The 25,358-nt window shown below is 38.3% G+C and overlaps 1 protein-coding gene across 2 annotated transcripts in view; it reads left to right on the forward strand.

Annotated features, from left to right (window-relative positions):
* The window catches only part of LOC132401976 (guanine nucleotide-binding protein G(I)/G(S)/G(O) subunit gamma-12-like), a 68,157-nt gene extending 50,280 nt beyond the window's left edge, over nt 1-17,877 (forward strand). For both annotated transcript variants that reach the window (XM_059984365.1, XM_059984366.1), the window contains exons 2-4: nt 4,293-4,342; nt 4,429-4,536; nt 13,615-17,877. In XM_059984365.1, the coding sequence (XP_059840348.1) occupies nt 4,456-4,536; nt 13,615-13,740 (207 nt within the window). In that variant the 5' untranslated portion in view covers nt 4,293-4,342; nt 4,429-4,455 and the 3' untranslated portion in view covers nt 13,741-17,877. The remainder of the gene's footprint in view (nt 1-4,292; nt 4,343-4,428; nt 4,537-13,614) is intronic.
* Nucleotides 17,878-25,358: the final 7,481 nt, after the last annotated feature.

The raw sequence follows: 25,358 nt of genomic DNA on the forward strand, positions 1-25,358 counted from the left end.
TGTTGAATCTTTGTGGGTGGAGTTAAGAAATTGCAAGGGTAAAAAAAATTATGTGAAACATATATAGATATCCAATAGTTGCCAAGATGTGGATTTGAGATTGCAAAGGGAGTTGGAAAAGGCATGTAATAAGGGTAATGACACAATTGTAATGAGAGACTTAAATAATGCAAGGGGATTGGGAAAATCAGGTTGGTGTCGGATCGCAAGAGAGGGAATTTGTTGAATGCCTATGAGATAGCTTTATAGAGCAGCTTGTGCTTGAGCCTACTTGGGGAAAGGCAATCTTAAATTGGGTATTGTGTAATACCGGACTTTATTAGGGAGCTTAATGCAGAGGAACCTTTAGGAGGCAGTGATCATAATATGATTGAATTCATAATGCAACTTGAGAGGGAGAAACATAACTCGCATGTATCAGTATCATAAGGGAAGCATGAGAGAGGAGCTTGCCCAGGTGGATTGCAGGAGGACACTGGCAGGGATGATGGCAGAGCAGAGATGGCTGAAGTTTCTGGGAATAGTTCACAAGGTGCTGGATAGATATGTCCCACAGAGCAAGAAGTTAGGATTTGCACTAAAATGGTCTTTTTTGTTGTAACTATACTCTTCCTTGTAAAAATGTGTAACATTTGGTTTGTGTGTGAATACTGCTTCTATGGCTTTGTGCCTGAAATGGATGGTGCCATGAATCAGTTTTTCATTACACCTGTATATACATGTACCACTTGTGCACATTTCAGTTAGCAAATGGTATTGCTAATGGTATGTGTTTATTGCTCTTTTGGTGCAACAGTTAAAAACCGTATCTATGCCAGCTGTGAATAAATTTAAATTCTGGTTGGAGAATGTTTTGAATCAATGCTGTGAAACAAATAGTTGACAGATGATACCAGTTCAAAAATCCGTGCACTCTGGATAGCATGAACAAGTGACAGAAAATGTTTGCTTGCTGTTGAAATATGAATGTACAGAAAAGAGGGGTATTATCAGAGCTTTAGCTCACTGGTAGTAAGTGCTAGAAATGGTGGGGATGTAAGAACCATTGGAATTTCCTGCATCATGTTCTTGAGTTATGTTAGTGGGGATCCAGGAGAGTCTCTGGAAATTTGAACTGTGGTAACAGACTTCACTCTTTTTGTATTTTACGATTAAATAACACTTGTTATGGAAGAAATTAAGTATTTCCTTTCTTACTTCAATCATCCTCATACAAGACATTGTTCTATTATATGGCTACTAAATACATATAAAGATTTAATTACCTGAGGTGCTGCTCGCATACTGGAATTCTTTTGAGATATGGTGTGTTAATCCTTTCTAATTTGTAAAAATACAAGCATTTTGACTCAAAATTTCTACAGATAATTTGAATCAGTTAATTATTTTGAAAATTTGAAATGTTATAGTATGTATTTTGATATACCATTAACTAACATAATTTTGCAATCACTCAAAAAGCAAATCTTTGTAAGGAAGTTTGGTTAAATGTTCAGATTTTTAAGATTTAACCAATGTATTACTTCAGTTTGTGTGTTCCAGGACTGTTTTTAAAAGAAGAAGTTATGACAGTTCCTGGAATATCAGCACAGACTACTGCCAGTTGGATGTAATGTTTGAACAAAACTGGCTGTTTGTGAACACTGATGCTTGGGAAAGCTTGTCTATATGACTGCTAATCCATTTTATTAACATAACAATTGCAGATCGTGAAACTAATTGCAGTCTTGTTGCAAAAATCTAATTTGATCTGAAAATAAAATTGAAACGTATTTTACATTTTTCAGAGGCTTCAGCTGATTTTCCTTCAAAGCTGTTAAATATTTAGAACAGCAGTCAAACATAACAGAAAATAACCATAGTTATCATGCATTGTACTGTGAATTCTGTGTCCTTTAGAAAAGGGACCATCTTGGAAAACAGAGAAATCCAGTTGCTCTATATTTTTTGAAATCTATAGTCCTGGAAGATTACCAATATTCCTAACATCCTCAGTTTTTCAAAATGTGAAAAGCAGTCCCTCTTCAGTTATTTGTGCTATGTTCTCTGCTTCATCAGCAGTACTCTAGTGATATTGTTGTTCTACAGGGATCCGTAATGGGACCTGCTTTTTGTTATTAATTGACTTGGGATGAAAAATGTAGATGGTCGGGTTATTAAGTTTGCAGGTGACGCAAAAATTGGTGTATTCTGGGTAGTGTAGAACATTGCCAAAGGATACAGCAGGGTATAAATCGTTGCAGGTATGGATAGAGAAGTGGCAGATAGAATTTAATCCAGGCAAGTGTGAGGCATTGCACTTTGGGAGCCAATGTAAAGGGAAGGGTAATGACAGGAACCTTACAAGTATTGACGTAAAGAGAGATCTGGGGGTCCAGGTACATAGATCCCTGAAAGTGGCTGCACAATGTGTTTTTGAAAACACAAACACGAGGAAATCTGCAGATGCTGGAAATTCAAGCAACACACACTAAATGCTGGTGCAACGCAGCAGGCCAGACAGCATCTATAGGAAGAAGCACAGTCGACATTTCGTGTGTGTTGCACAATGTGTTTGGTGGTTTAAAATAAAAAAGATGTATTGCATGTTTGCCTTATTTGTCAAGGTATTTATTTCAATAGTCAAGAAGTTGATCTTGCAGCTTTATAAAACCCAAGTTGGGCCACTTCTGGAGTATTCCATTCAATTTTGGTAGTCCCATTATAGTAAAAACTGCGGGGATTTGGAATGGGTACAGAAGGGATTAAGTAGGATGCTGCCTGGATTAGAGGACGTGCTATAAGGAAAAGTTGGACAAACTTCTAGGAGAAGTAGGACAAACTGCACTGGAGAGACGAGACTACAGATGCTGTAATCTGGAGGAACAAACAATTTGCTGCAGAAACTAAGTGGGCCATTTCATATCCATGGGAGTAAAGGAATTGTCAATGTTTCTGGTTGAAATTCTGCATCAGTACTGAGAATAGAAAGGTGAAATGGCCAGCATAGAGAGAATGGGAATGGTGGGAAAGAATTTTGGTGGACTGTGGAGAGGTGTAAGATGACAGGCAAGTAGGTGGTGCAGGTAAGGAAGTTAGCAGTGGTGAGTTATTTTTAATTTCTGCAGTCTTTCTAATGAAGGCACTTCTACAGTGCTGTGCGATGGAGAGTTCTTGCATTTGGACCCAGTGAGGAAGGTGGGATGATTTTCAAGATGGGTGTTTGGGCTTGGGAGGAAACCGGTAGCTAGAGTTTACAATGTAGCTTTTGTCCTCCAGGATAATGAGGAACACCTTTGGGAAATGTCACTGTAGCTTTTATATTTAACTGTTATTCATTTTGTAGGTGGTCTATTTTAGCCACAATATGCTTAGTGGTGGAGAGAGTGAATGTTACGAGTGGTAGGCAGAATGCTGGTCAAAGAAATGTTGAGCTGCTTGGCTGTGTTGAACCTGCCATCATCTAGACAAGTGAAGAATATTGCATCATATTCCAGTTATGCCTTGGATTTGCAGAGAAGGCTCTGGGGAGTCAGGAGATGAGTCATTTTTCTTATAATGTCCAGGCTCCAATCTGTCTTTATGTGGCTGATCTATTTAAGCTTCTGATGAACGTCAATGATAACTCCAAGAATAGCTTAACCATACCTGATCCCATGTCAATACTTAGCCCTCAAATAACATTGCTGGAAAAATCTGGGTTATTTGGGCATGCTTTTCACTGAAGCTTGCTGCGTGCAAATTGCATGCCATATTCCCTACAGGAAAACAGAAGCTACCCTTCAAAAGTATTTTATTGGCTTAAAGAGTTTGAGAAACCTTGAGATAGTGAAAGGCTGTTCAGTAAACACATCTCATTTTTTTCAGTTTTGATAATGTTATGCGGACTATTTAACAGCAAAGTATGTTGTGTCAATTTTTTAAGACTTATTTCTCAAATGTCTATAATTTTAAACAGGAAAATCTAAAGATGAAATTGTTATTGGAGTTCTTCACATCCAGAATTGCATGAATGTATTGACATTATTAACTTCATTTTAACAACACTAATTAGTTTGGTGTAATATTTGTGAGCTTAAGGGCCTGTTCCTGTGCAGTACTGCTCTATGTTAAGAGACAGTAATATTAATTTCACTGTTTTATACATTTGATCAATAGAACATTATTTATGGGATTTCTTACCACTTGTATTTAGTGATCTAAAAACCAATGCAATACATCTATACCAAAAAACAAAATTTGTAGTTGGGAATAATGTTGCTTTAATTTTGATCCTCTGTATTCACTGATACTGAATTTGTTTAATTTTGCAGGATTTCATTTCAACGCCACTAAAAATCAGCAATTTCTTTGAAGAGTCAAAGTAGGTATATAATTTTAAAGTGACGTAAAAGTCCATTATGTTTCTAGTTTTGTACATTTGCACTATTGTGCCTCCTTTTCATGCAGGTATCAACTTTGAAAGTATTAGCAAGAATGGCTAGCACAAACAACATAGCACAAGCAGCAAGGACAGTTCAGCAGCTTAAAAAAGAGTCGAATATTGAAAGGATAAAGGTAAGGAATTTGATCTTTTATTGGAACAGACCAAAATTTTATGACCATTTCTGAAAATACATCTGCTTTAAGTTTAGTAATTTTCAAACAATGGAAACATGGTAATGAATTACTGCAAGTTAGATGTTTGAGCAGACATCCAAAAATCTTTGTTTACATTTGATGGTGCCATTCCCGGTAGTTCAAGCAATCTAGCTTGTCATTCCGCCGAACACTGGAGGGTAGCATCAACAAGAGATGACAGCCCCCAATAGAGCACGGACTGCGCTATACTGCCTCCAGTGTCTCCTCTCCTTGAATGCAGTAGCAGAAAAGCCCACGGCTTGGGGCCTAGTCCTTGCTACAACTGAGGCCACGCAACTCTCCGCTGTCTGTCATGCAAACAAGGGAAACGAGCCTGCAGCAGCTTACATTATCAATGTCCAACAGGTTGTTGTGATTGCAAGTGAAATGTCCAAGACAATCAATGTTACACTGCATGCTGCCTTCATGCATCAATTCTGACGCCTTTCTGTATTAGGTAACAAAACGGTCCACACCAAGACCATTTTCTCCACCAGCAAGCAGCTCGTTGATAGGGTAAACTTGCAGTACCAAAATTCTTAAAGTACAGCATTGTCTTGCAATTATATTAAAAAAAAGTATTTTAAAAAAGACAGAAACACCTTTGGTTGGCCCCCGAGAAGCCACTGTGTCCAAACTCAATGCTATCTTACCAGATAAGATCCAGTGTGGCCAACCTCTCCCATCCTCAGCATCCTCATAAATCTCTTCCACACCCTCTCCAGCTTGACACTTCACATGCCAGTGAGGGTAAGAATAGGATTATTTAGAAGATGAATATCTGGCTGAAGAATTAATGCAGGGGGCAGGATCTCAGATTTCTGGATCATTAGGATCACTTTTGGGGAAGGTATGACCTGTACATAAAGGACAGGCTACACCTGAATCCAAGGGGGACCAAAATCTTTCTGGGCACATATGCTAGAGTTGTGGGAGGGTTTAAACTAGTTTGACCTGGATGGGGGCCAGAGTGGTAGGGCTGAGGATGGGGCAGTTGGTATGCAATGCAATGCAGTGTGTAGTGAGGCTATAAGGAAGGACAAGTAGATGATAAGACAAAATTTCGGTCAGTGGGATTAGTTAAAGTGTAACTGGATCAAAGCAAAAAGAGTAATGAATATGGGACTGAAGTTGTTATATTTGAATGCACACAGTATAAGGAATATTGTAGGTGATATTGTAGCACAGTTAGAGATTGACAGGGATGAAGTTGTGGGCATCTCTGATTCATGGCTAAAGGATGATCGTAGTTCAGAGCCTAACATCCAAGGATACACTTTGTATCAAAAGGACAGGCAGATAGGCAGAGGTGGTGTGGTTGCTCTGTTGGTAAAAATTGAAATCAAATTCTTAGAAAGAGGTTGACATAGGGGTCGGAAGTTGTAGAATTCTTGGAGTTAGAAACTGCAAGGGTAAAAAGACCCTAATGGGAGTTATATACAGGTCTCCAAGCAGTAGCCAGAATGTGGACTACAAATTACAACAGGAGATAGAAAAGGCATGTTAAAAGGACAATGTTATGATAGTCATGAGGATTTCAATATGCAGATAGATTGGGAAACTCAGACTGGTGCAGGATCCCAAGAGAGAAAATTTGTAGAATGACTGCAAGATGGCTTTTTTAAAGCCATCTTGTTGACTCCATCAGAGGAACAGTAATTCTGGATTGGTTATTATGTAATGACCAAAATTTGATTAGGAAGCTTAAGGTAAAGGAACCCTTAGGAGACAGTGATCATAATATGATAAAATTCACCCTGCAGTTTGAGAAGCTGAAGTCCCTTTACGGTGGAGCAAAGAGAATTAGAGGCATGAAAGTGGAGCTGGCCAAAGTTGATTTGAATGGGGCAGTATTTGGGATGACAGCAGAACAGCATTGGCTGGAGTTTCTGGGGAAAATTCAGAAAGTGCAGTATAGATGCATCCCAAGGATGAAGTATTCCAAATAATACTTGTAAATGAGGCAACCAGGGCTGACAAGAGAAGTCAAGACAGCATAAAAGCAAAAGAGAGGATTTGCTGGCATTGGAGAGGATCCAGAGAGGTTTACAAGAATGATCACAGGAATTAAAGAATTAATATGAGGAATATTTGATGGCTCTCGCCTGTACTTGCTGGAGTTTAGAAGAATGAGGGAGGAGCTCATTGAACCATAATGGATATTGAAAGGACTAGATAGAGAGGATGGTTCCTATAGTGGGGGAGTCCAGGACCAGAGGGCACAGCCTCAGAATTGAGGGATGCCCATTTAGAACAGAGATGAGTAAATATTTCTTTAGTCACAAGGTGGTGAGTCTATGGAATTCATTGCCACAGGCCAAGTCATTGGGTATACTTAAGGTGGAGGTTGATAAGTTCTTGACTAATCAGGGTGTCAAAGTTTACAAGAAGAAGGCAGGAGAATTGGGTTGAGAGGGATAATAAATCAGCTATGAATGAATTTTGAAACAGACTTGATGGACCTGGCCAAATTCTGTTCCTATGTCTTACAGTCTTTCCTATAACAGTGATTAAAACTGTACAATGTATTCCAAGTTTTACCTCACCAAAGTTTTAAATAACTGCAACAAAATGTTCCTAAACTCTGTGTACTGGCTGATGAAGGCTGCAGTGCAAAAACCTTCAAGACCCATCTACTTGCGTGACCACGTTCAGGGAACTGTGCACTTGTACTTCCAGTTCCACAACACTCATCAGCACCCTGCCATTTACTATATAAGCCCTACCTTGGTTTGACTGTCCAAATACATCACCTCATGCATAATTTAAGTTTAAATACATTTCTGTTCCTTAGTCCACCTCCCTCTTTTGCAATTCATTATAACCTTCTTCACTATCAACAAGAGCCCCAATTTTATTATCCTTGGCAAACTTGTTAATCGTGCCATGTGCATTAATTTCCAAATCACTTACATAATGAAAACAGAGGTCCCACACTGACCCCAAGTACACCTCACCAGGCTTCCAGTTGAAAATTTGACCTTTGACCATCACTGTTTCCTATGTCCAGCTAATTCAGAGTGCACCTCACTGGTTCCCCATGAATCTCATGTGGTCTAACTTTCCAGATTAGTCTTCCATGTGAGACCTTGTTAAAGGCCTGACTGAAGTTGGTTGAGACTACATTCACAGCCCTGCCTTCTTCTATCCCTTCAGAAAATTCCAATACTCCTTGGACAAGAACTCCTGCGCACAAAACCATGCTGACTATTCCTGATTTGTCCTTCTAAACATCAATGAGTACAAGCCCAGAGCCATCAAACTCACCTTGTACATTGACCCTTTAATTCACAGAATCATCCTCATGAACCTCCTCTGGACCCTCTCCAATGCTAGCACGTTTTTTCTTTGATAGGGGCCAAAACTGCTCACAATACTCCAAATGCAGTCTGACTAATGTCTTGTAGTGTCTTAAAAGCTTCAGTATCCTTGCTCTTGTATTCTAGTACTCTTGAAATGAATGCTAACACTGCATTTGCCTTCCATACCACCAACCAAACCTGCAACTTAATCTTTATGGAATCCTGCACAAGGATTCTCAAGTCACTGTGTACATCTGATTTCTGAATTTTCTCCCTGTTTCGAAAATAGTCCACATCTTTATTCCTCCTACAAAGTGCATGACCATTCACTTCCCAACACTATATTCCATCTGTCATTTTTTTTTAACCCTTTCTAATCTGGCCAAGTCCTTCTACTGACTCCCTGCTTTCCACAACATTAACTGCCCCCTACAGCTGTCTTCGTATCATCCACAAACTATACCACATAGCCATAAATTACATCATCCACGTCATTGACTTATAAAATGAAAAGAAGCAGTCCCAGCATCAACTCCTGTGGAACACCAATAGTCACTGGCAGCCAGTCTTCTATCCATGCTAGTCTTTCCATAATACCATGGGCTGTTATCTTATTAAGTAGCCTGGTGCATGGCAAATTGGCAAAGGCCTTCTGAAAATCCAAGTAAGCAACATCCACTGACTCCTTTGTCTATTCTGCCAGTTACTCCCTCAAAGAATTCTAACAGACTTGTCAAGCAGGATTTCCTCTTAAGAAGGTCATAATGACTCTGGTCTACTTTAACATGTGCCTCCAAGTACCCTGAAGCCTCATAATAGAATCCAGTCATCTTTCTAAGCACTGAAGTAAGGCTAACTGGGCTATAATTTCTTTTCTTCTACCTCCCTTCCTTCTTGAAGAGTGAAATGACTTTTGCGATTTTGCAGTCCTCCAGAACCATTCCAGAATCTAGTGATTCTTGAAAGATCATTACTAATGCCTGCATAATCTATTCTGCTGCCTCTTTCAGAACCCTTAGGTGTAATCTATCTGGTCCAGTTGAATTATCTACCTTCAAACCTTTCAGCTACACTAGCACCTTCTCAGTAATAGCAATGATATTCACTTCTGCCCCTTGACTCTCTAAATTTTTGGCATAGTGCTAGTGTCTTTCACGGTGAAGATTGAGACCAAGTAAGCCATTTCATTCACCATTTCTTTGTCCCCCATTACTACCTCTCCAGTGTCATTTTTCAATGGTCCAATATTCACTCTCACCTCTTTTACTCTTGATATATCTGAAGATGCTTTGGTATTCTCTTTTATATTATTGACTAGCTTATCTTCTTGTTTCATTTTTCTCCTTACGGCTTTTTCTTTTCAATTGCTTCTGTTGGGTTTTAAAACTTGCCAATTCTCTTAACTTCCCATTATTTTTTTCTACAAACCCCATTTCCAGAAATTTGGGATATTTTCCAAAATGCAATAAAAACAAAAATCTGTGATATGCTAATTCACGTGAACCTTTATTTAACTGACAAAGGTACAAAGAAAAGATTTTCAATAGTTTTACTGACCAACTTAATTGTATTTTGTAAATATACACAAATTTAGAATTTGATGGCTGCACCACACTCAACAAAAGTTGAGACAGAGGCATGTTTACCATTGTGTTACATCACCTTTTCTTTTAATAACACTTTTTAATCGTTTTGGAACTGAGGATACTAATTGTAGTAGATTTGCAATTGGAAATTTTGTCCATTCTTGCTTGATATAAGACTTCAGCTGCTCAATAGTCCGTGGTCTCCGTTGTCTGATTCTCCTCTTCATGATGCGCCATATATTTTCAATAGGAGATAGATCTGGACTGGCAGCAGGCCAGTCAAGCACACGCACTCTGTGTCTACAAAGCCACGCTGTTGTAGCCCGTGCAGAATGTGGTCTGGCATTGTCCTGCTGAAATAAGCATGGATGTCTCAGGAAGATACATCACCTTGATGGCAACATATGTCTCTCTAAAATCTTAATATACGCCTCAGAGTCAATGGTACCTTCACATACATGCAACTCACCCATGCCGTGGGCACTGATGCACCCCCATACCATCACATATGCTGGCTTTTGCACCTTTCACTGATAACAATCAGGATGGTCGTTTTCATCTTTGGCATGGAGAACTCGGCGCCCATTTTTTCCGAAACTAGCTGAAATGTGGACTCATCTGACGACCACAGCACACGGTTCCACAGTTTTGCGGTCCATCTGAGATGAGTTCGGGCCCAGAGAACTCACCGGCGTTTCTGTATAGAGTTGATGTGTGGCTTTCTCCTTGCGTATTACAGTTTCAAGTTGCATTTCCGGATGCAGCAACGGACTGTGTTAAGTGACAATGGTTTTCTGAAGTACTCCCGAGCCCAGGTGGCTATAGTTGTCACAGTAGCATGACGGTTTCTTAGGCAGTGCTGCCCGAGGGCTCGAAGATCACGCGCATTCAACAGTGGTTTCCGACCTTGCCCTTTATGCACAGAGATGTCTCTGAATTCTCTAAATCTTTTCACAATATTATGTACTGTAGGTGTTGAAAGACCTAAATTCTCTGCAATGTTCCTTTTGAACCGACTAACAATTCTCTCATGAATTTTGGCACAAAGGAGTGAGCCATGACCCATCCTTGCTTGCAAAAGCTGAGCCTTTGATGGACGCTACTTTTATATGCAGTCATGATACCTCAGCTGCTACCAATTAGCCTGCTTAACGTGGAGTCTTCCAACCCGTTGTTACTTGAATATTCTGTGCACTTTTCAATCTTATTTTAACTCTCTCCCAACTTTCTTTGAGTGTGTTGTAGCCATCAAGTTCTAAATTTGTGTATATTTACAAAATACAATTAAGTTGGTCAGTAAAACTATTGAAAATCTTTTCTTTTGTACTTTTGTCAGTTAAATAGAGGTTCATGTGAATTAACATATCACAGGTTTTTGTTTTTATTGCATTTTGGAAAATATCCCAACTTTTCTGGAAATGGGGTTTGTATATTATATGCCCCCTCTTTTGCTTTTGTGCTGTCTTTGACTAACTTGGTCAGCCACAGTTGCCTCATCCTTCCTTAAGAATACTACTTCATTTTGGGCATGTTTCTTTTCTGCACTTTCCGAATTGCCCCTAGAAGTACCAGCCATTACTGTTCTACTGTCATCCCTGCTAGAGTCCCCTTCCATTCAACTTTGGCCAGTTCCTTTCTCATGCCTCTGTAATTCCCTTTACTCCACTGTAATACTGATACATCTGATTTTAGCTTCTCCTCTCAAGCTGCAGGGTGAACTCTATTATCACTGCACCTTAAGGGTTCTTTTACCTAATCTACCTATTTAAATCTAGTTCATTACATAATAGCCAATCCTGAATAGTGGGCTCAACCACAAGCTGCTCCAAAAAGCCATCTTAGAGGCATTCTGCAAATTCTGTCCCTTGGGATCCAGCATCATCCTGATTTTCCCAATCTACCTGCATATTAAAATCCCACATCCTGTCTCCTGTTTCGGGGCCTGTGTATAATTGTCATCAGGATCTTTTTACCCTTGCAATTTCTTAACTCTATCCATCAGGATTCTATATCTTCCAATCCTGTGTCACCTCTTTCTAAGAATTTGATTTTTTTTTAACAAACAGAGCCACCCACCTTTTCTGCCTACCTTCCTGTCCTTTTGATACAATGTGTATCCTTGGATGTTAAGCTCCCAACTATGATCTTTTTTCAGCCACGACACAGTGATGCCCACAATGTTGTTCCTGCCCAACTTTAACTGCGCCACAAGCTCATCTACCTTAAACCATATACTGTCTGTATTCAAATATAGCACCTTCAGTCCCATATTTATTACCCTTTTTGTCTGCAATTTTGCCCTATCACTTGTCTATCTTTCCTCTCAAGTCTCATTGAACTTGTTTACCAACTGCCTCATCCGCACTCTATCACTCTGGTTCCCATCCCCCTGTGAAATCAGTTCAAACCCTCCCCAACAGCACTAGCAAACCTGCCTCAAGGATATTAGTACCCCTTCAGGTTCAGGTATAACCCATCCTGTCTGCACCTTCTCCAGAAGAGATCCCAATGATCCAGAAATCTGAAACCCTACACCACTTTCTCAGCCACTCATTTGAACTATCATACTATTCCTGCCCTGACTAGCATGTAGGACTGGTAGTAATCCAGAGACTACTACCTTGAAGGTCCTGCTCTTTAGCCTCTTCCCTAACTCATATACTCACTGTGTAGGACCCCTTTCCCCTGTTCTACTTAGGTATGTCATTGGTGCCTATGTGCACCATGACCCTCCCCCTTAAGGATATTCAACAGCTGCTCGGAGACATCCTGGACCTTTGTACCTGGAAAGCAATGCACCAAAGAATCTCCTTTCCGTCCCCTTAACTATAGAGTCTCCTATCACTATCGCTCTGAACCTCCAAACTGGCTACAGTGCCACTGGCCTGGCTGCAGCTGCTGTGCCCTAGTAGGTTATTCTGCCCCTCAGCAGTATCCAAAGGGGGGTACACCTGGTGATGAGGCGAATTGCACTGAATGCTTATTCCCCTTACTTCTGGTAGCCACCCATCTGTTATCTGAAGCCTGCACTCTGGGTGTGACCACCTCAGTAGAAGTCTTTTCTATGAGGTTTTCAGCCACAGATGGTCTTGAATACATGCAGCTCCAACTATAGCTCCTTGCCCTTGTTAGTCAAGAACAGAAGTTGCATGCACTTCCTGCAGATGTTGTCATCAGGGGGACCATTAAATACCCTGAAATTACAAATCTCCCAAGAGGAGCATTGAAATAGTTTGAGTATGTGCATTGAAATAGATGCTAGTTATGCAGAGGTCCTATCTATCCTCCTCCTGTAAGTATGGCTATCCTAATTGCTTGACTTGCATTCATTGGTTGCAAAATGTATTTCACTGAATTCACTCCCTTGAGTTACACCACCTCTGCTGATCTAATTTGCATCCTCCCAGGTGGCAAAAGCAAATTTCCCCACTAGGATATTGATCCCCCTTCTGTTTCAAATATGTTTCGACATTAAGATTAAAACAAAGTTTAATGAACTAATAATTTTGAACAAAAGTTTTCTTTTAATTTCTCATCAGCTTTCCTGTCAGCCAAATAGAACGTAGAAATTTACAGGTCCTTCCATTTCAGAAATCTTCATTTTTGGGAAGTTCCTTTATTGCGGACTCTATTGGAAATTGAAAAGTTGTTTTCAGAGCCATATTATTTTTATTGACTTTATATTTTTAATTAAATTTCTATTTATCAAGTTAAAATGACAGATGCATACTACATACTTTAACATTTTTACTCTTTTGAAATTATTCATTTTTAATGAAAATATTGTGAATTGAAAGTTGATGCCATGTAGTTCATATACCATTTTCTTGGTCACAATAGTACATATTGCAACTGGCGTGGAATAAGTTACCAAAGGATCAAATTTAAAGAAACATTTTGCATGTGAACATCTAAGGACTAAGCATTTCACCCAAATAAATTTCAAATGGAGACTAACTTGTTTTTCATTTCCAGCATCACTTGTTCATAAAGCATTAACTGTTCACAATGAACTTAAAATATTATTTTTGAATGAAAAGTATTTTGAGTCAACCAGCAAAAATTGTATCGGACTGATTTGTGAAAGTCCTCGCATGTACTTACTTCTCAGCTGTTCTTTGTTACAGGTATCAAAGGCTTCAGCAGATCTTGTGCGCTACTGTGAAGAACATGCCAAGAATGACCCTCTGCTTATGGGCATCCCAACTTCAGAAAATCCCTTCAAAGACAAGAAGCCTTGTATTATATTGTAGTTGTGATTTGTGCTTTCTACCTTTTTTAAAAAAAACTGACCAATAATAGAACAGATATTGATGATACTATCTTAATGCCCTCTAGTTTCCACACAAAAATATTTTCCACATTAAATTTTCACTCTTTCCCTTGTCCATTCCAGAAAATAGATTAGGGTACATATTGTGCATTTAAACGAAAAGGACATGTTAAAAAATAATAAGCATTTGTGCCACAAAAGAGTAATGAAGATTGAATGTAACAAATAACATGCCTTTATATTTACTTTTTCTGACATTAATGTAAATGTATGCAGTTTTTAAACTTGTAGATGTATTTGAGTATACTTAATTAAGACCGACATTGTAATTAATTTTAAAGTGGATCTTTCCAATTCATTACTATCCTGATTTCTGTCTAAAGTGCCATATCATGCCATCACTTTTAATTTGCAAGCCTCTGCCTGTCTTTCCTTTCACCTTGCCATAGGTGGCAGAACCTTCACTTGGCTCAGCTTGACTTGTTCAAACTCCTTACTTAAAGCCTTCTACCATCAAAGCTGCCTTAAAGCCCATGCTTTTACAATTTCTCGATCTTTCCCATCAGTTTAGTATCACCATATTTTTCATTGAGAAATTGTTGAGATCCATAAGCACAACCTCTTATTAAGAGTTCTACAATTTAAATGTCATTTTAATAATTATAACTGAAGTGTGGATTGGTCCATTCCAAGCACAGTGTATACCAGATCAATGTTGATCATCTCAGTGTTCAATGACTCAAATGTAGGTGTATAATGTTGGGAACTTTTTTGTTAAAGGCAAGAACAAAAATAAATAATTTAGTAATTGAACATTGCAAAAATGTTCAATAATGTGTTGCTCAAAAATGTCCAGTTTAGCATGGATAAGACTAAGCTTTTAAGAAAACTGGACTAATTTATGAAGGGGAAATATTCGCAAACCTTACTTTTACACCTATATTTGATAAACTAGGATATTTGTTCCTCATTAGCTGCATTCACTTTTGTGCTCATTTTGTACCTTTTGTATCTGAATTTGGAAATTTGGCAGCATGACTTTAATTTCTGATGTTCACAGAATTCTGAATATGCAGTATTAACTACATTGCTCTAATTCAACATCAAAGCAAAATGCCACTTAAAATAATTTGCCAAAATGAATATTGTAATACAAAGCTCAAAGGCCATCTTTACTATTTGAAAGTTATTGTATTAATGTGTGATATTATATCTCAATATGATTGGTTGATGTGAAGTAAATTAATCTTGCTGGGGCAACTGTCCTATCCATTCCATACAAGTTGTTAACATACAGTACTTGTGCTTAATGTAAAATGTGGTTGTTATAACATACGTGTTCCTGGGCTTTAATTGTTTTACATTTCAGCAGCTAATCCCCCAATATTTAAATTCAATTTGCAGTAACTCTGCAGAAATTTCTGTATTATTTTAACTTGGTTTTATAAGATAGCCACCATCTTTCAGGGCAGTAAATTCTAACAACATTACCAAATAAGCCTCATTAAACATGCCATCTATGCCCTACAGTAATTACAACTGAAATCAAATCTTAATGTAACTATTTGAATTTTTAACTCCTACAAAGGAATGGCCAAGATTTCAATTCATTTATGCACGCTCAAAACTAACCAAACTGCCTAATTAGAATATCACAAGCATATTTGCAGATCTACTAATCATGGCATTGCTTTAGGGATTTGTTTTCTATGATTCAGATGCAAGCTTACATATATTTATTAAAATCATTTTCACTTGCATGTGAAACGTAAATGGTCTTTTTTGTTTTCAAGTCCACTCCAGATTATAACAAGCTACATAATCTGAGAATTGTTCATCAAGCCCATTGTGCATAAATCGGGCATTCATAAATCAGGGAGGGCATATAATCATAAGCATCAGCTTTGGATATATTTTTTCCTCTACTGATTGCAGTTTATTATGGTATTTAAGACTTGGGTCTCTAAATAATTTCTGCTGAGCGCCTATATTTAGCTTGGGACATGATAGAGCTCCCAATAATCAAGTATTTTCTACCTGAATTACCAAATTTTCCAGTTGGAACTTTCCCATGGGAATCTTTGGTGATTGTTCTTTAGCACTCTGTTGCCATGATATGTCAGTTTTACTTTCATTCCAAATCTGACTCTCAGGAGACAGCCTGAAACACTAATGGTGCTCTGAACTGGAAGCCAAGCATAGCAAAATGTCAAGTATTTATTATGACAATACCAATAATTTTTGCTATTTCCTTAAGCGCCTTTACACAGCCTGTACTATTTTTAAACTTAAACAACAGCATTCAATTTTAATTATAATTTCCATAGAATTCCAACTCCTACAATGAAAAACGGATCAAATGAATCTGTAGAATTTTGTGCACGTTGTCCTCCATTGGCTAACTAAAACCACAAAGTGCTTTCTTTGACTCCATTCAGCAATTAATTTAAATTTATTTTAGAATGTAACTTTCCTCATTGGAGGGTCTTTCACTTCAAATACTACCTTACCTACAAGTTATCCATTTCCTTTTGAAGTCATTGTAACTTTTCATTACGACTCTATCTACACATAGAATAATCAAAGCTCTCATCCTTTATGACTTTCAGGAAGAGTCCCATTATTTTGCATGTTAAACCCCCAGTAATCTGGCACTCTCCAGGATTTCATTGCTGCACTAGACTTTACACACTAATGGATATGTCAATAAAGTTTTAAATATCACACAGTAGTATAATAATTTTTCCAGTGAACCATGTGAATTTAAAAGGAACATGGAAATGGGGACCTGGTAGGTTTAGTAGAAGTATGGGTGACAGAACCAGGTGAGAAATGCTGAACTATCAGGTATTTAAACAAGCGTTGTTGGAGACTTGCTGGTAGTCTTTTTCCATCTCCCATAAACTCCAAAACATGTGGCATCAGTACACTGTTAGCAAAACCTTTCCTAATTCTTTGCATTGTATGAGGTGGTTCAAATCACTTAGATGCTCTTCAACTGTTTTTCTTTAGTGTTTGTCTTGCATTTGGATTAGGAAGTAATTATTCATTGCATTGGCAAATGTTTCCTGGGGGACTTCCTATCTGCACTTATTTTTGTTTGCCTTCAAATCTGCCATCTTCACATTGAGTATAAGTGGAATAGACTTATTTGTGATTCATTGTCCATAATGCAGAGTATTAGTAATTTCAAAGTCTGTTACTTTTTCCACTAACATTGCTTTTGCATAAGATACTGCTATCTAATGATTTTCGCATTGATAAAAGTGAATAAGAGGATCAGGTGTGCAGCATATATCTCTAAGTCTTCTGTTGAATAGATTATTAACCTTTTGCATTGAGTGAAAAGATATTAAGGGGGAAAATTGCACAGCAATGATATATTGAACTTTATATGTCTTTGTGTGCAGGAAAAGACACATAAATTAGGATTGTATGCAAGGCTATTTTAACCATTTCAAAGCCTCATTTGTGTTCATGTTGAATGAAAAGCTTAATGGCCAGAATAGCACTGTTGCCTTTATTGTCAAATTTACATTGATTTGATTTTATATTAGATGCTTTATGTTTTTAAAAGAAATTGCAAGAAAATGAAAAATAAGGGGAAGAAAACTTGGGGATGCAGTAAATTGAGTTTATCCACTGAAATCAAGAGTGTGAATCCAACTCGGGCTGATTGTTTTGGAGTGATTGCAGTCCAGTTCAGTCAGCACTAGCAAAGTCATTTTAAAATTGAGAATGTTTAATTTGAATCCTAGATTCCAGTACAATTGAATACACCATTTCCCCAGCCCCTCCCTTGCTGGCCCACAGTATTTCAGAGAACTCAATAGAATGCATTAATCTATTATTTGGGTCTAATTGAAGTCATGCATGAGGGCTGCTTGTCACTTTGAGTCTCTTGCCATAACACCCAATGCTGCATGTTTCTGATGTTTATTTTATGCCTCCGAATTACTATCCATTTCCATCTTTGATCAAAACTCAATACAGTAAAACAAGGCGTACTGTGTTTTCTAAACTCTTAATTTGGTATGATGTGAACTAGGAAGCCCAAATTATGTTGTATTTTCATTTATTTTGTAGTTGTCATTCTGCATTAAACTTAGTTTCTGTATGCTTGGTTTAATCTTTGTTTTGAAATTGACTTCCTCTTTAAGCATACTCATTTTGAAGAGAAAAATGTCAATACAATTTTTAATTTTTCTATTAATGCTATTTTCCAACACTACAGATGACTTACAAATAATTGTAGAAGTATTGCCTTTTATTTCCCCATTCAAATATAATTGTGAGAAAGGTAATGCATTATACTCTTGTGATGTGAATGTGTTCAGTATCGTGGATGCAATTACTCCATTTATTAATAAACTCATTGCATTTTATAACTTCTATTTTTATTAAGCACTATTAAGAGTAGTGTTCTATGTGTTCTGCTTGATTGCTTAAAGTGGAAAATTAAAGTTGTAGGCTTTTCATGACGATCCTTCTGTAAAAACCTATAGATGGATCTTCAAGAGATGCACTATTATATTAAAACCAGAAACTGCTGCCAATCTTCAATTGATCAGAAAGCATCTGTGCAAGGAGTTAATGTTTTGGGCTAATGACCTTTTATCACAACTGGACAAAGTGAGAAAACTAATGAATTTTAAGTTAAGAGGGTAGATGGTGAGAATAACTAAAGTAATTTGTCAGGTGGAGATCATAATTGTCCCAGTGACACAAATGAAGTTTGGGGAAGTACTAATTTAAATTAAGCCATCTTAAAGTGAAGAGAGCCTTGGGGTACTTGTTCACAAATTTTCAAAGGTGACAAGATGGATAATGATGGCAATTAATAAGGCACATGGATTGCTACTTTGTAGAAGTAGCAGCTTAGATGTGATAGATAAAAGATTACGGTAGCCCGATATTATTTTGATCTTAACTGATTTTTCCTATTCTATGCATTACAAATCAGGAATAACATGCATTATGTATATTGGATATAATCAGGTACAAGAATGTTTCAAGATGAGCAGGATTGTAGTTATATGAATGAATTGGAGAATTTGAGAAATTTCTCATCCATTTAGGTAGACTGCATAGAGAAGATATTTCAAGAGGTGAAAAGGTCTATAACCAGATGGCATGCATTTCATATGACAACAACAAAAAATGTTGATAAATACAGAATTCAAAAGGGAAGTTGGAGAACACTTCAAAGGTGAAAATTGCAAGGGCATGAGGAAATGTCTAGAAGTTGCTCTCAGCAGATGACTCATTGAAAGAACAAGTTCATATTTGAATAATTACTTTCTGTGCTGTACGTTTATCATTTCACAAACAGTAAAAACAGTTTCTGGGGAAAGGTACAAAAAGCTCTGACTAGTTCCTTTCTTTATGAAATACAGTTTTAAAATTAAAACGATGGAAAACTGGCAAGGTATAAAATGACTGTGTATACCACAAGGCAGGGAACTGAATTTAGAAACTTTGAAAACCTACAGCACAATACAGGCCCTACATTAAAAACAAACTTGCCCCGACCCCTCTAATGTACCCACTTCCAAGCACCTTAAAACAATGCCCTCTCATGCTAGCCATTTCAGTCCCGGGAGAAGGCCTCTGACTATCCACATGATCAATGCCTCTTGTACACCTCTATCAGGTCACCTCTCATCCTCTGTCGCTCCAAGGAGAAAAGGCTGAGAAGATTAAATCTCCAAGTAATGTCTTTTTTGCATACATTTATTTTATTTATACATGGCAAACCTAACGTTTATTCCCCAGTCCTCTGAACCCATGAGAAGATGACGATGAGCAAGGATTTGGAAAATTCCTGGTGAATATATTTCCACACTGTTTGTATGGAGTGTAAGAATTTAAGCTAGTGAAGGAGCAACAATTTTTCAAAGTCAATATGAAAAGTGATTTTTTAAAGTGATTCTGAATTGGCTGTATTCATGTCTGCTACCCACGTCCTTGGTTGCAGTTTTGAACCTCGGGAGGTGCTGTTATCTTAGCCTTGGCACATCACTGCAGTACAACAAACGCAAAGGGAAAAAACGCATCAGGAGGCCATTTGCCCTCTTGTACATAGCTCTGCCATTCATTAAATTCACAGTTAAATATTTATCGTGACAGCACCTTCCAGCACTAACCTCGTATCTCTTGGTTTGCTTGAACATAAAACAATACAGCACAGTACAGACCCTTTTGCCCATGATGCTGTGCCACCCTTAACTTGCTGCCAGATTCCTTCCCTCCTACATAACCCTCCATACCAGGAGATCACAGAGTGAATTGGAGACTTGTCCTAGTGGACTTACGCACCAGTTTTAAAAACCAATTTTTGCACTAGCCTCCCACGAGGTCCAAGGGGACATCTCATCATGCTCAGGGATTTATCTACCTTAATTTTCCACAAGACATCAAGACGGAAAGCACCTCTCCTTCCATAATCTGGATATGGTCCATGGTCTCTTCCCTTTTTTTGCCTCAGGTCTAAAGATCATGTCTGTCTCAAAAGTAAATACAGGCATTAAAAAAACATGTAAGATCTCCCCTACCTCTTTCAGCTCCATTCATAGTGATTTTCAAAAGGACTGATTTTGTCCCTTGCTATCCTTTTGCTCTTATTATAGCTATAGAAGCCCTTGGGATTCTCTTTTCACCTTGTCTGCCAGAGCAACCTCGTATCCTGTTTAATCCCTCCTGACTTCTCTCGTAAGTGTCCTCTTGCATTTATTAAACTCCTCAAGGCACTTACATGGAACCTATTGGAAGATGTCCTTGGGTCAAAGCAAATCACTCCACTCCAGTACACTATCTCATGACGTAGAACCAAACCTCAGTGCAACCACGGGTTTGGGACAATCCGCTTACAAAGTTAGTTGTGTTTTCGTCTGTTGATTCATTCATCCCGAGTAAGCCCAGGTAGGCACTGTTGGCAGGTGTTTCACTGGCATGTCTTGCCCAGTAAAGTGTCCAAATGACAGTTTACCCTTTCGTGCAAGGATCACATTGATGCACAAATCTGGGTGTATCAATAGCAAGGAAATTGCAAGAGGCACATCATCAACTTGGTATGGAACTGACAGAAAAGGTCTTAATACTGCCCATTGCAGTGGGAGAGATGGAGGAGTCCTATTAGGTTGCTGGTGGATAGGTGGGCCACAGAATTGCAAGAATATTTAAAAACAAGACTCAAATGAGCTCATCAAAGCCAAGAGGATTGCCGTGCAGTCTGACCTTGATTAATGCTGTAAGCAGAGTTAACAGATATCTTGTTTCATGGTCTGACAAGTTGTCTCTGAATTGACCAAGCTCTCTGGTATTATCATCCAAAAGCAAAGTATTAAGTGTAGAAGAGTAGAGGACTTTCAGCCCACAATGTTGTGCTGAACCAATTAAATTAGAAATCAAATTTTTTCTACTGACAGAATGCCCACATCGTACCATTTTCCTCACATTCATGTGCCTATCTAAATGAGTTTTAGAAGTCGACAAGGTTTCTGCTTTCACCAGCACCCCAGACTGTGCATTCCAGGCACCCACGGCTCTCTGTGTAAAAACAAAACTTGCCCCTCGTATCTCCTTTGAAATTACCCCCCTCACCTTAAATGCATGCCCTCTGGTATTAGATATTTCAAGCCTGGGAAAAAAATTATTGTCTGTCTACTCTATACCTCTCATGATCTTATAAACATCTATTATATCACTCCTCAGCTTCTGCTGCTCCTGACAAAATAATTTTCCGTTGCAGCACATTCCCACTAATCCAGGCAATGTCCTGTTAAACCTGTTCCGCACCCTCTCAAAGCTTTGACAAAATTCCTTTATTGGGGCGACCAGAACTGTATGCCGTAGCCCAGATGTGGCCTAACTAGAGTTTTCTAAAGCAGCAACATCCTGACTTTTGAACTCAATGCCTTGACTAATAAGTGCAAGCATGTCATTGGGGCTTCATAACCAGCTATCAACCTGTGTAGGTAGCTGGTTATGAAGCCCCAGTGATCTGGTGGGTATGACTTCAAGAGAAATTTGAATAAGTGCATGGGTGGGAGGAGTATGGAAATCTATGGTCCAGGTGTGTGTTGATGGAACTAGGCAGAATAACTGTTAAGCATGGACCAAACGGGCCAAGGGTCTTGCTTCTGTGATGTAGTGTGCTGTGACTCTATTTAGTTGTGAAAAGTCACAGTGCTCCATTGATCAGTTACTGAAGTGGAGTTAGTGAATGTCCGGTAGAGGAAATGTTATTTCTATCATTTGTTATCAGCAAATCTCTCCCAACAGGCACTGAGATATACATAAAGATGCCACTTATTTCAGCGTGTTATTGCCATCCCTGAGCTGGACCATTTGTGGTGGCCTACTCTCTTGTATACATGATCTCTTCCTCAAGGACTGATAAAACAGACATACAAGTGTGGGAAGATCAGCTTAGTGTGGGTGACTGTGGGAGCAGGTGTGCCCTGTATTTGAATTAAGTGGCAAAAGTGGATGGACAAAATGGGGAGATGATGTTATTCGCCAAGAGTGGGGTTGCTGGAAATTGAGAGGATGTGAAGAGCAGAGTCATGAAAAATAATAAGACAGCAAAGGTTGAGGGGTTAATTTTATTATCAAAGTGTACAACTCTGAAATTCTTCAATTCTCTGGGTAGTCATGAAACCAAGAAAGAAAAGAGAGGCAGCACGAGCATGAGGACAGAGAAGAGGGGTGCTTAAATTAAAAACATCACTGAATCAGGAAATGTGCTCACGTTTTCTTGGATATTAAAACCTTTCTCTTCCTCCTTACTCCTGGAGGAAAGTGTATGTCCTTCCTGTCTACATTCAGGAACAATTCCAACAAAATCTTGTCAAATCTGGTTGATGCCCCTGCTTTCTGTTCATCTCCCTTAATCACAATTATTTCCATTTGTGCACCATTCCTTTAAATTGGGCCAAGGTGTGCATCATGTTCACTGTGCAGCCTTGGGAGCAAGACCAGGTGCATTCACACACCATTTACAAGGACAGGTATGTAAAAAGGGCCCATAGGGTCATTGGGGACCCAAGCCATCCCAACCACAATCTATTCCAGCTGCTACCATCTGGGAAGCGGTACTGCAGCATAAAAGCCAGGACCAACAGGCTCCGGGACGCTTCCTCCAACAGGCCGTCAGACTAATGAGCTCATGCTGATTTGAGTGTACTCTATATTACATTAACTGTTGTATTTATCATAAAATATTATAAATTACTATGATTGCACAGTGCACGTTTAGATGGAGACGTAATGTAAAGATCTTTCCTCATGTATGTAAAGGATGTAAGAAATGAAGTCAATTCAATTCGATTCAGAAGTCAAAACCAGCTAGTGGAATTAAATTGAGGTTACAGATTTCCATTTACTGAGATTTTTCTGTAGTCTTTTTGCAAGACTGTACTGCTTGGATTTATCACCCATCCCTAATTGCCTTGAAAATTTAATAGGAAGCCATCTTCCTGAATCACTACAGTCCCACAGCACTGCTGGTGAGTGAGTTCCAACATTTACACTCTGATAATGAAGGACATTTCCAAGAGGGGTAACTGCAGTGCATTATGTAGATAGTATTCATTGCAACCACTATGCAGTGATACTGGAGGGCATGAATATTTAGCATGTTGACTGGGTAGTAATCAAATGGTGCTGTATTTCCTGAGAGTTGGAGCTGCACTCAACCAAGCCTGTGGAGGGGATTCCAGCACACTCCTGATCTGGCCTTGTCGTGCGGAAAGGCTTTGTGATGAGTCAGTCACCATAGAGCATGCAGCCTCCATCCTGCTCTTGCAGCCCTCAGTACTTAGGTTGCTAATCTGGTTGTATTTCTGGGTTTCTTCAAGCAATTCCACCCTTCCATTTAGAGCCAATGCCTTAAATGTCAATGTTAATGTCAATGCCTAAAAGGGTATCAGAATATGAAATAAGTCATAGTATTTTCCATCCCTGATCTCATCTATGGATCTATTATAAATTCCACTTACACAACTATCTTGTCCATATTATCATCTGTTTGTAATCCTCAAAAAGATCTAAACAGGTAATTATTTTGGATTACTAATGTCTGATTGTAGGGAGTTCACATTGAATTGAAGGGTGTTTTACTCCTGTTACTTGCAGTTTGGCTTGGAATGTTTGATTAAACCTTTCAGACTGGGCTCTAGTGGCTAACTGTTACACAATGTGATTAAAAATATTTTATTATTCCTATATATAGCATAGAACAACAACTTGGTTTAACAATGATTCCTAACTATGATTTGTGATCACACCCAAATATTCAGTAATCTTTCAATGTATTCATGTTCCTATCCATAATAGGAATAGTTCTGCACCAGGCATCTTGTCTGATTTCATAAACTTAAATTACAAAAAAAATCTAATTTTGTTCTCACCAATTAAAATTGGTTTTCACTATCTTTAAATGAAGTGATCAAAACCAGCTTAGAGTAAGTTGTTTGTACCGATGGTTCAAGGACAGGGGTTCAGCATTTAAGTATATGAAGGGGAACATCAAAATTAAATATGGATTTTGTAGAGACAGGAAGAAGAAACGGTACTGGGCAATTAGAAAACAACTAAATTAAGTAACAGTTACACAATAATATTGATTTTCTTCTAAATATAACAAGTGCAATAGAAATGGTTGGGAAGAATGAGTAATTTAAATATTGTTAGTAATGTAAAATCCTAAACAAATTGAGAATGCAGCAAGTTAAGTTTTAAAAATAATTCATCCAGAACTTGGTAGTTGAATCCTAGGATTTCTGAGAGATGATCTCGTAGATAGTGAATGGGTTAGTTGTGATCTTCCACAGTTCCTTAGTTTCTGAGATCGTCTCAACTGACGGGAAGACAGCAAAATATCTAAAAGAGAAGGATGAGATTTTATTAAACCAATTAGTCTGATATCAATAGTTGGAAAAAAGGCTGGAATGTATGATTAAAAGCATAGGCTGTGTGGGTAATACAAGTGTGATTAGGCCGGACCGATGTGGTTTACTGAAAAAGAAGTTGAGCACGACAACTCAAGTTTTGTGGCAATGTTAGCCAGTGTATTTTGTGTTTTTGGATTTTAAAGGAGCTGTGTGTTCATGTATCAGAGTAATATTGTTACATAAAATAAGGGTTTGGGTATTGCAATAAATGAATAGAAAATTTAGTAAAGAGAAAACAATAGGAATAAATGTTTTAACTTTAACTTGGCTTTTACTGATGAGAAGCTGCAAGAAAAATACTAGGTTCTCAACTATTTAAAATCTAATATATTAATTCTGATATCTGATTGGATGCAGAAAATTCTTGAGGAGAATGTCAAACAGTTAAAAGTGGTTGTACATGTTGGAACAAACAACATAGGTGGAACAAGGGGTGAGGTCCTGCAGAATGGATATAGAGAGTTAGGTTAAAATTAAGAAGAGTAACCTCCACATTACTTTCCAAGCAATTTTTGCTAGCAAGGCTCAAAATAGAAAGATAGTCTAGATAAATTTTTTGGCTGAGGAGCACCAGGTCAGAAACTGGAGAGATGGAAGGTTGACCTTTCAGTGAGTGAGCACGTAAGGAACAGTGAGTGCAGAT

Source organism: Hypanus sabinus, chromosome 11 (assembly GCF_030144855.1).
Source record: "Hypanus sabinus isolate sHypSab1 chromosome 11, sHypSab1.hap1, whole genome shotgun sequence".
Classification (NCBI taxonomy): domain Eukaryota; kingdom Metazoa; phylum Chordata; class Chondrichthyes; order Myliobatiformes; family Dasyatidae; genus Hypanus; species Hypanus sabinus.